Here is an 11,485-nt window from a genome sequence, read left to right as displayed (position 1 = left end):
GGCGGAAGCGGGTGGGTGCCAGAGCAGCTGGCCTGTGCTCAGGAGAACCAGGGGTTTGTGGAGAAGCTGGCAGGAGTACGCGGAGGGGGTCATCGGAGTGCGGCGATATCGGCCATCTTGGTCTGTTGCTTCAATGGCGGCTTTGATTAAGGTGAATGGCGCTGTGAAGGGGTCTGGTGGAGCTGATAAGCTTCTGTGTGGCTTGGCCAGCATCTTGGCCCCGACCAGGACTTCCTGCAGCTGAGATCTGATCAATGAGAGGGACACCTGGGATTCCAGATGTCTTGGGGTGGAACCTACGGCAGCATCGCTCAACTGGCATTAGCGCTGAGGGCAGCGTTCTCTGGGAGAGGGGGCTCTGGAAGCAACTTCCTTTTGTCAGAAGAAAAGCAGTTTCAGCTGCTGGGGAAACTTGGAACGTCAACAAAAGCTGCAACTGTAATGAGCTCGAACACAAAACACAATATTAATAGAAGACGGCACTGAAGCGAAAAAGGTATTTTCTTTCAGAACAGCAGCAAAGGTGTTCTGAGATTAGAGGAGCTTTGGAAGGTCTCTGTTCTCCGTTTACTTTGAATAATGTTAATCTCTTCCAAAGTAGCATTAAAGAATGTTTGCCTCAAAACACGCCAGTGCAGTTTGAAAAATAATTCCTAAGAGGTATGTGCTGCGGTGTTTGGCAGCAAAGTAAAGAGTCTTTTGTCTGATTCTGCCTATTTACAACTTCAGACGAGCAACAAACAGCTTAATCCTCAGAGCCTCACTTTGTCCTGAGTGGAAACTGATGAAGTTTTCACTTTAAAGCTGCGATGCTACGTGCGCAGGATGCCGCACTATGACCGGTGTTTGTCTGCTAAAAAACCACAAGAATCATTCACATAGCAGCTCATAAATTGCTCCCTGGTGTCGGGTAGTAAGTGTGTGCTTTTGTATAAAATGGTACAATTATTGTTGATTTTTTCCACTTCCTCCCACTGACAATATGATCACAGTTACCGGACCCAAACACTGAAGACTCTTGCTTGGATTAGCACTGGTGGCCACTCTGGGGATGCACATTTATGTGGGTTTAAAGCTCCCCCTGACATGGACGTGTTTAGGGTTGGGTATCCAAGTACAGTGATCCATGTGAGGAAAGAATTTGGACGGGAAGGTTAATGAGATGTTCACATTCTGTTACCTGCCCTCCAGGAGCTATCTTCCCCTATCGCCTTGTTTGCCAATCAGAGGCCACTGGGAGGCTAATTAGCAGAGCTCAAGATTGCTTTCTGAGCAAGTGTATCCATGTGAAGAGAAGCCTGGATCATTTTCAGAAAAATATAAAATATTTTACATGAAAATCTTAGAGGATAAGATCTTTATCTTTCACAAGCTAGGATCAAGACACTTCAGATCAAGACACACTATAGTAATTAATAATTGACAGCTCTGGCTTCTGTGAAAACAAAAACACCCGGTGCTTTAACTTTACATGTTTTTTTGACAGCAGATTATTAAAAACCAACTCAGGAGCCTCTAAACCAGAAAAGTCATTAAAAAAAAGGTCAGCAGTGAGGTGCCAAAATGCACACTGACATTACTAAAAATAACGATGCTTTACAAGTCCTCTTTCTGGCTTAAATGAGCATGCGGTCATGCTAACAGGCTCAACAATGTACCGGTAATTGAAAAATGAAGGTCCCCTGAGGATGAAATCAGCCTTTTCACAGGCTGCAAACATTAAACTGGGCTATAAGTCTCCAATCAAGCCCATGTGCAGGTTTTGGACTGTGAGAAGCAAACTGAGTCCTTGGAGGAACCAAGCATGGACAGAATATGGTAACTACACATACTGTAGAAAGTAACTACCTGGGATTAATCCTCAGTACCATGAAGGTTCCAGTTTACGGTTCTCCACAGGGACTAGCCTAAGCCAGTCCAAGTGACTGAGCTTGTCTCAACTGGACATTCTGCCATAAACAACATGGAAGACTGATACTTTGATTTCTCTATAAATGGCAGCACTCAGCCGCTTACCCCTTCTGACAGGAGCAAGTCCTGCTCGCTTGACCTTTAGCTGTGACCTTTCGTGCTCCCTAAATGCCACTTTGAGAGCTTCATTTATTCTTGTCTGCCCTGTTGTCAGGGTGGAATGCCACATGACTGACCCAACGCTGCAAAGCTCAGGTTGCTGACAAATTTTGCAGCGATAAAAATGCTGGAGAAAGCTTGGGTCCTCTGCCAATTTTAGTGTGTGTGTGTGTGTGTAGGGTGGGTGCACTTTGTATGCATCAGCTAATGATTCCTCCATTACAATACGGTCAATGTGAATCAAAATTTTTACAATATCTACGTCTGAAAATTAAATCTGAAAAAAGAATATTGAGGCTTCATTTGCAAATTAGCATCCACCGTGCATGTCTGAATCACGTGCATGTGCCGATCCAGCAGCAGAGCCAGTACTGCCTCGCTGTCTCAGGTGCGTGCATGAACTCAGGCTAAGAGAGATTGATTCTGTTGCCTGGTGGTGCCGGGCTCTTACATGGGACAGCTCCTCACACCCCCAGCCGACCCAACAGCGTGGTGATTAATAGCACCCCTTCCATTACCCTCTGCACACAGATGGGGCGTCGGGTTGAAGGTTGATAGGGAACATTGGCATCACACAGACAAGGGTTGTGACTTAAGACAGTGCTCTCGGGATTTCCAAATCAGATACTGAAGAATCAAAGAGTCCTGTTATTTAATTTTCAACTGAAGTCAGTTTGTTGTTTTGAGGGCACAAATTTTCAATTAAATTTAAAAAAAAAAAACAAGTTCAGAAAAATTCCAAGAGAGGGAAAAAAAAATGCAGCTCTGTTGTACGAAGCAATTTTTAATTTATGCACGGTAAACACAAGCAAATATGTAAAAGGAGGAGTTAGTCAGAAGTTAGAAACATCTGAATCGTGAAGGGATTTCATTATTTTAGTACACTGTACGGTTAGCACTCCAAGCTTGCTCTCACAAACACAACTTAGAAGGCTGACAAAACAGGGACCACTATCAAAAGTCTTTTTCTGTTGTTACAAAAAATAGAAAAATTACAATGAGCACAGCTAAACTCAGGTTGCAGGTTGATTTGGATCCTACTGATTATGCACATGAACTACGGTAGGTTTCTTTTCAAAACAAAGTGTATTCTTCATACACTTGAGACAGCTGAAAAAATGCATAAAAATAAAAACAAAAATACAGACATAAACTTCAAAATAAAAAACCTTTACAAATCCATATGTACTAATTAAAGTGTGGGAAAAAACTGAGGTTGAAACAGAAATGAATTGAACTAAAATTGACACAATGTAGGTTTCAGCTATCTACATCATGATTTGAGGACTAGGGGGGTAAAGATGAAAGCGATCCGCTGTTATCTTTCTTGTTTTTTTAAATTCATAGTTCCCAAATCGTAACCTGATGCAACGCAGGTGCTGCACGTACACCCCTGAACCCTGGAATGCCATCAACCATGCAAAAAGAAGACCAAAAACACAACAGATGAAGACATGCAAAGCCAATTTGTGGTTATTCCCCGTCATTACAAATACAGGCGTATCACAGGAAAGTTAAAAGAGATCATATTTCCCACAGTCTCTCTGAGTTTGCGTCTTGAATTTTTTTTTAACCCTCTTTTGGTCCACGTTGGAAAAATTCCAGTCATGAGTTTCTGGGTGAAAGTCACAGAAAAGATTTCCAAGTGTACCCCAAGGCACCTGAGAGAACGCGAGTGTTCCCCTCCAATGGCAACTGCGCGCGTCACTGTTTACGTTCCAGCTGCCGTAGAGTGTCAGGGTGGGAGGATCCCACGCATGGTGTCAAGAATCACGAAACAAAACACAACGAGATGTGGGCGACATGGGTGGTGTCCTCTCTGACCTGCTGTTAGGGTTAATAATCATCGTAAGTGTTGAGGTCAGTGAAGTATGCGTTGGTGTAGGTCTTTCCGGAGAGCTGGGGGTTGAAGTACTTGTTTCTTTCCTCCAGGATCAGGTTGTTTTTGTTGAAAGCCTGTTAGTGAGACGTATGGAGAGAGGGACAGGCGTCAGTACGAGTGAAATGATCAGTGGACCCGAATGGCAAAGCAAAAAACAAAACCATCCAGCTTAAACAAGGAAGAAAGGAAAAGTAGCGACACCAATCAATGGGAGGTCGCTCGGCGCATGAGGCATATATTTTGCCAAGCAAGGTCAAAGCATTTGCAAACAGGCCGAGTGGGTGGGGGGTGGGAAAAAATGATAAGCCACCACAAGGCTGAATTATTTTGCTGCGTGCCCGTATGTCCACCTCTGTCATCCTTAATACCCGGCATCAGCAGTTTTTATGGCCCTCAAATTGTTGGTCCTCTAGGACAAGCTAGGCCATAAAAATCGATCAAGAGAGGGTCTCTTCTGTTGAACGGTTAGCAAGAGTCAAGGGGGCATTGTCTTTCTCTCTGTGTGAAGTAGTAAACATGGAACGAACCTCTGATGCGGCTGCTCAATACAGCATCAGCAATTTGGCAAATGGATGTTCATATCCTGTCTGTTGGAAGCAGGCTGTGTCGGAAGCCCCTTGGGGCGCTGTAATTGAACGCAAGAGGATGCTACATTTGCCATCAATGAATGTTTCCGACTGAAACAACTAGGGAGCGGAAAAAAAATCATGTACTGTATTTAGCATCTCTTCAATTCTGTGTCTCTTGCGGCAAAGGAATCGTAATCAACGCTCCGCCATTCCCCTGATGGTGGTGGCGCGTCGCTGCAGGTGGCCTCGTGGCTGCCTGTAAACAGCTGTAGTATGTAGCTTGTTAGAATCCTCCATTCTCGCCTCAAGCTTTTTTAATTGGATGAAGACTGATTGCAGATCTGTGAGCGCGGTAAACAGAATTTGCCTAAATAATGAAGCGGCGTCGGTGATAGAGAGGTAACAGAGGAGCACATGGAAACAGCATCATAATTAGAGGTGCAACAATACATCGTGGACTGATATCATGGGCTTGGCAGTGGCAAAACATCGTAATATTTGATATGCAGTGTCTAAAACCCTTCCACACATCAATTATTTCAATTATGGAATAACGGATATAGCGTATCATCACCCCACTAATCAGTTGTTGACTGAAAACATCACACCAAGTCAAAACAGAACAAAACAAGAAAGACAAATGTAGAAAGAAAACATGCAAATGGAGGCGTTTGTTGAAAAAATAAGGAATACGCTTTCTTCTTACAAGCTGGGAAGGGGGACGGAGGAGGATGTCATGATGGAGAGGAAGTAAGAGCAAGAAATATTGAGAGTTTTTAACTCCAACCTGCCACACACAGGAAGTGCCACAGGAAGTGGGAGGGCAGAGCACAGTGGGAAGGAGGAAGTAGTGTCGGTTGGGTCGAAAGAGGCTGTTGGGGACGGGCGGGGGGTTAAGAAGCGGGGTGTTGTCGAGGTCAGAGGTCAGTGGTTAGTAGAAAATCTCCAGGCCTCGCATGGACACCCCCATGTTAGCGGAGAGAGGCTGGTGCATGGCGGGGTCGTCAAGCGGCAAAAGTACGGACACGTCTGGCTGCAGGGGGGAGAGGAAGGGGCAAGAGTCATCCTCAGAGACACTCTCAGGCTAAGCTTAGCCTTCAACAGGAAGCCTGGAAACATGAAAGACTGTAAGGCTGCACCCTAATGCAGACATAGGAGTGTGAGTCAAGCTAAAATGCTGAAAGCTAAACCAGCATATGTTCTCTAACAGTAATGATTCCAATTTTAAAACTTCAAGTGTTCATCATTGCTCACGCAGGAGCACAAGAGATGCAGATTATTGTTCTACACACTCGAGTGTTGAGATGCTGCAATCGTTTGGCAGGCGGCTCTTCCTGTTTGGTCACATCAGGTTACAGAAGTCATTCCCACCTCTATGTGCAACAGCAGTAACTGAATTATGTTCTAATTGCACGATAGTTTAACACTCCTCACACCTTCGATTCACAGTGAAATTACATCTGTTTATGGGAAAAGTGCCTCTGCAACACAAGTTTATATACGTAGCAGTTTTGAAGATGTCCGAGAACACAATGGAGACACAGAGGAAGGACAAGAAGAGGAGGAAGAAGAGACAAACTGTTGATTATTAACACCTGGCACAAGATGTTAAAATCAGCTACTGTCTAATGTTAAGAACAGTCCTCATTAACAACATTAGCTTCTGGCTATGTAGCTTTCGACCGGTAACCTTTGGTTAACATTTGTCATTTGTCATTATTTTAAATTAACTTCGAACCAAAACTAAAAAAAAAGAAACCCAACAAAACTGGGCCTTTGCTAGTTGTTTTATCAATACTGGAAACAATTTTAAAGGGTATTATTGAAAGATGATTCTAACATGGAGTTGGCACGGTGGAGAAAAACCACATTGTTTGTTCAACTGCATAAAACAAATGACCATAGTTGGACAGTTTAAAGAACTTAGATGGCTAATTTTGTAATATGCTGAAATTCAGAGCTTGGTTTCAATACCGGTAAACCTAGTAGCCGTGGAGACGCATTAGTTCAGTGTGGCCTGATGTATCAATGAACAAACGGCTGTTTGTGTGATGAAAGCTGATGAACGTTGCAATTAGCTCCGATCAGCTCCAGTTAACAATGCTATTGTGGTGCACTGAAGCTGTCGAGAGGTGCGGCGTCACTGCTGATTAACCTTTTTGAGCATTGATAACTAATTGCATCACTACATGAACAGTGTACGATACAGGACACAAAGACGGAAGAAGCTAACTCAGACTGTGAAAAGGCTGCTGGGAAGCTGCTGACTGTGAGTGTGCACACGGACCTTGATGGCTTCCACCGAGTCGTACTTGTCCAGCTTGTTGATGTGGTTGGTGATACTGGTGTTGAGTGGCGCCGCGGAGATCGGGTGGATGACGGTGGCTTCGTGCGCCTGCTGCTGGTAGCGCTGGCAGTACGAGTAGATGAGCAGAGTGACCAGGCAGCCCAGGATGGAGCTGCTGAGGCCAACAGCGATCATGTGGAACAGGTTGAAGTCTAGGGGAAGAGGAGGGACGTTTATGTAATTTTATGATAAATGAACAGATACTTCTTTGAATTGCTCTAAAATTATGTCCTCATTGCTACAATCACATCCCGGAAGTAATTGTTATTGGTATTACAATCAAAAGAGTAGAAAATACAAAGAATAACTGTTTTTATGACTTTTCTCCAGCACATTAGAGAATAACTATCATCTAGCACAAAACAGAAAATGTATGTGTTTACTGTGATTAGGGTTTGGTTGTTTTTGTAACTTCTTTTGTCCCACCCTGAGCCATTGATTGACCCTCAATCTTCCTTCTTAATTTCGTTGCACAATTGAATTGTATATTAACAATTAAAGCTTTCTTCTTCTTCAATGTAACCCTGCAGTCCTCAGGTACTGGATTAAAGTTAAACGCCTCTTTCTTGGAACAAAATTTATTCCCCACCTTTATTTACAACTGCTGCCAGCCTGAAATGAAAGCGTAATAATCCTCTTTACTGTATTTTTTTTTTTGCACCGCAGCATCAGCAGCAGTATCATTAATGCACAAAAACCCACTGAAATGTCATTTTCCAAAGACTTTGGTTTGAATCTACTGAGAAATAAGTGTGCTGTCAGGCCCAGGCAATGCACTCTTTCGTCATCAGAGCAGTCCTCTGCTGCTCTTATTTATTTGTAAAATAATAGGAGGGTTTGTTTGTTTGCTCAGAGCATCTTCTGAAAGCTGCAAAACTCCCTCTAAGACTTCCTCCAACCACAGATGTGGGAATCTCAGTGTACACAAAGCCTCGGGCCTTTTTGGCATTAGCATATCATAGCGGGTGTAGGTAGATGGTGCTAAACAGTGGTGGGCCGTCAGGGCCTGCAAGGCCTTCTCTGCTAGCCTAAAAATATCTGAATCACAGACTGATGTTAATTATATTTTGTCCATGAATACGTAATAAATAATTCCAAATGGTCTGTCCGCTTTCTTTCATTGCTAGCCCCCTGGTTGTGCTGCTTCCAGATGTGTATTTTCATATTTAAGCATTTAACCAATTACATTTCAGCCACTATTTGTTGCCAGGGTCAAAGAAATCTGCCTGGAGGCCTTCACAATCAGTTCTGCGGGCCCTGTAGCATAAAATAAATGTTGATCAAACTGTTGCTTCAACCAATCAGATTTTGAGTTGGCGACACCAAGGCCCTCTAGCAGGCGTACGGAAACATCAGCGTATTCACACGCTTTGATTGGATAGTCAGAGAGTGTACTAGCCAGAGCTAGCAAACTGCATCTGTAGCGAGCTGCACAAGCAAAAATATTGTTGTGTTGATTTAATAGCTGTTTTGTCAACCCACAATGGCTGAAGTAGGAGAAGAAATGGATTTGGTTGCAGATTTACTGTCAAAGCCATTGAGCGAGAGAGGAGCCGATACGAGGAAATCTATGAGGCTACTGAACGCACCGCGGGCGCTCCGAGTGCACAAAGAGGTCCAGCACAAGATCCTCGTGCACACTACCGCCAACTCCACGGCAGGATTCTGGACAATATTATTTGCCAGATTTCAAGACCACAAAAAACTGATCTTTGTCACCCTCCTCAACCCCCAGAAGTTTCGGGAATACCGGAAAAATTTCCTACATGCAGCCTTTTCCAGCTTAGCACAGAGCCATGGAACACTTTTTGATCTGCCTCGGCTAAGAACAGAACTGACTGTAATGTATTCTCTCTCTCGCTCACTTACACATTATTGTACCTCTATGTTTATGAGGACTTTCATCTACATAATACATTACCCAGCTCCATAACTATCCCAACTAACCCTCCAACCATGTCCTCACTGCTGCTCAAGATATAGTAAACACACACGCACGCACGCACACTAATTACCTCCGCAGCGCCTGTCGTCTTGGCTTGAACGTGCAATGGAGACTTCTGACAAAGAAGCAGAGACAGCAGAGGTCGGATCAGAACACAAACAAGCCCGTCCGTGTGCTGAATGTAGCAGGACAAAACCGCGGGAGCAGATGTGTATTTAAAAAGAAGCAGCGCGACCTCATCAAGACTGTGGCGCCTCCAGCGGCCCATGAAAGCAGCTCTCATTAGGTGAAATGCAGTACATGACACTGCTAATGAATCCTAATGATGTACCTTTCCCATTAAAGGGGATGGATTATAAGGTGCAAAGCTTTAAAGTACTATTAAATCTCCACTACTTCATCCAGATAACTTTCCATATTTATTTTACAACAAAGACTTTATAATGTCGACAAATTGATAATTAATTAACAATAAATCAGAACTCTTCTTATAGTGGTTAAAGTGATACTGTCTGAAAAACATAACCTTTCTTTCAGAGAGAGATTTATTGACATCAGTAATATATCAGTAATTCTGGTGACAGCAGGTGTGTGAATGTGCACGTACTTGTAATTGCTACATATTGAGTACCAAAATATTCATTCCAGTAAAATAATGAGGACATTTTGGCTTGTCCTCAAGGACTGTTTGAGGGGTAGGACATGGTTTAAGGTTGAGGTTAGAACTGGCTTCCGGTTAAGGATACGGTTACGTGGCTACTTGGGAGGGTTAGAGTTGGGAGATAGGTAAGGCATCTGTTGGGGTTTCTGGGTTGTGTTGGTCGTTGTCCTGCAGGGGGTAGAGTGGAGCGCGGTTGGTGGCGGCTGGCACTGTGGGCGGGCGCGCCTGTGGGCAGTTTGCATCTTGCTGCCTGTTTGGGCAGGTTGTGCCTGCCTGTCAGTGCCAGGGTGTTCTGTTTGCCTTGTGTGGGTGTTTGTTCGGGTTCCCTTGTCGTGTGTTGAGGTTCCTGCAGTCCAGGACCTGCAGTCGAGGGGACTGCTTCTGCCTTCCGTGTCTCTTGGGCACGTTCGGGGTCTTCATGCCGTTTGCTGGACCGGCGAGCGTGCCGCGCCGGACTCCTGAGTTCTCTGCAGTCCAGGGGAACTGCTTCTGGGTGAGGACTCACCGGTAGACCTGGGGAGGGCAGACGCCGGCGGTCCTGGAGGATTGTTTCTGCCTTTAGTGTCTCTTGGGCGCGTTCGAGGTCTTCATGCCGTTTGCTGGGCCGGCGAGTGTGCCGCGTCAGACTCCTGAGTTCTCTGCAGTCCAGGAGGAATGCTGGTGGTGGAGGACTCACTGGTAGACCTGGGAAGGGCAGACACTGGCAGTCCTGGAGGACTGCTTTGGTTCCCTGATGTTTCCGTGGCCCTGGAGGGCCGCTCCTGCTCCGTGTTCCCTGGAGGGCCGCTCCTGCTCCGTGTCCCCTGGAGGGCCGCTCCTGCTCCCGTTGCCCGGGTGGGCCGCGTTTGTTCCCTGTGCCCTGGAGGGCCGTGTTTGTTCCCTGTGCCCTGGAGGGCCGCGTTTGTTCCCTGTGCCCTGGGAGGGCCGTTCCTGTCCCCTGCGCCCTGGGAGGGCCGCCGCTGTTTCCTGCGCCCTGGAGGGCCGCGTCTGTTCCTTGGTTGCCATGCAGTCCTGGAGGGATGCCCTCGTGTTCTTTATGTGCTCCCCCCCTGTAAATCAAGCTGTTTGACCACTCCACCATTGTGTCCTGGCCTGCGTCCGGGTCCTGTTCAACCCCTTCTCGTAACAGCATCATGTCTATGAGAGTTTTTACAAAGATAGCAGTGCAAGGATGTGTGTGTGTGTGTGTGTGTTTGTGTGTGTGTGTGAAAGAGACAGAATATACGCAAGATGTTTGCGCAAGATCCAAGGTAGTTTTCTATGTCAACTGGACTGGGTTTCTTCTCTTGAAGATGTTTCGCCTTCTATCCAGAAGGCTTCTTCAGTTCTGAAATCGCTGGGGAGAGAGCTTGAAAATATATAGCCCCTGCTCTCTCAAGCTCTTTGCAAATTAGCAAACATGCAACATGTTTCCCTTGTCTGATTTAATTAGGACTGTACAATGTGTGATTAACGTTTAAAATTAGCATCAAAGTTTTAAATCTGTGTCATCCGGACAGAAGTCCGTTGACACTGTAACAGAATGTGGTCGAAATGGGTCTTTTAGCAGCCCTGGCAGGTGGGTTGCCCTGGAGGGCCCATAAATCTTTCCTAGTAAAAATATGATAAAACCCCTACAGTTGATTTTTCATTGTATTGACTGCACAAGCAGCTCCTGTATAACGTATAATAACACAATAAATGTAGATTAGTTATGGGTATTAAACAGTACTACTATTACTAAACAGTACTACTGTTACTAAAAATATCATCTCATTATCTTGTAATGTGCATTAGCATTTGTATTAATTAGAAATTCTTCAGATTATTTATGGAGGCTAGGCTAACAATATAAATTCTAGAATATACTATTAAAATCTCTCATTAAAAGAAATTATTGGCAATGATCCAATAATTCAATATGCAGGTTGATTTTTAGTGTAATCATTAGTATCTGATTTAATTACAAGGTAATTACTACAATAATAGAACACTTGCTTTCGCTGAACAGGGATAAAAGAGACAATAAATA

At 44.6% G+C, this 11,485-nt stretch overlaps 1 protein-coding gene across 10 annotated transcripts in view; it reads right to left on the bottom strand.

Moving 5' to 3' along the window:
- Positions 1 to 2,836: 2,836 nt before the first annotated feature.
- The window catches only part of sema5a (sema domain, seven thrombospondin repeats (type 1 and type 1-like), transmembrane domain (TM) and short cytoplasmic domain, (semaphorin) 5A), a 91,955-nt gene continuing 83,306 nt past the window's right edge, over positions 2,837 to 11,485 (bottom strand). For 7 of the 10 annotated variants that reach the window (XM_029842853.1, XM_011607812.2, XM_029842851.1 and 4 more), the window contains 3 exons: positions 8,884 to 8,928; positions 6,809 to 7,020; positions 2,837 to 4,026 (listed from right to left, as the gene is read on the bottom strand). In XM_029842853.1, coding sequence (XP_029698713.1) covers positions 3,907 to 4,026; positions 6,809 to 7,020; positions 8,884 to 8,928 — 377 coding nt within the window. In that variant the 3' untranslated portion in view covers positions 2,837 to 3,906. Of the gene's footprint in view, positions 4,027 to 5,227; positions 5,555 to 6,808; positions 7,021 to 8,883; positions 8,929 to 11,485 lie in introns of all 10 variants that reach the window. The other 3 variants (XR_003889830.1, XR_003889829.1, XM_029842850.1) reach the window with 3 other exon arrangements.

Source organism: Takifugu rubripes, chromosome 10 (assembly GCF_901000725.2).
Source record: "Takifugu rubripes chromosome 10, fTakRub1.2, whole genome shotgun sequence".
Lineage (NCBI taxonomy): Eukaryota > Metazoa > Chordata > Actinopteri > Tetraodontiformes > Tetraodontidae > Takifugu > Takifugu rubripes.
Note: the sequence above shows the minus strand (reverse complement) of the source record. Positions and strands in the feature narration are given on the sequence as shown.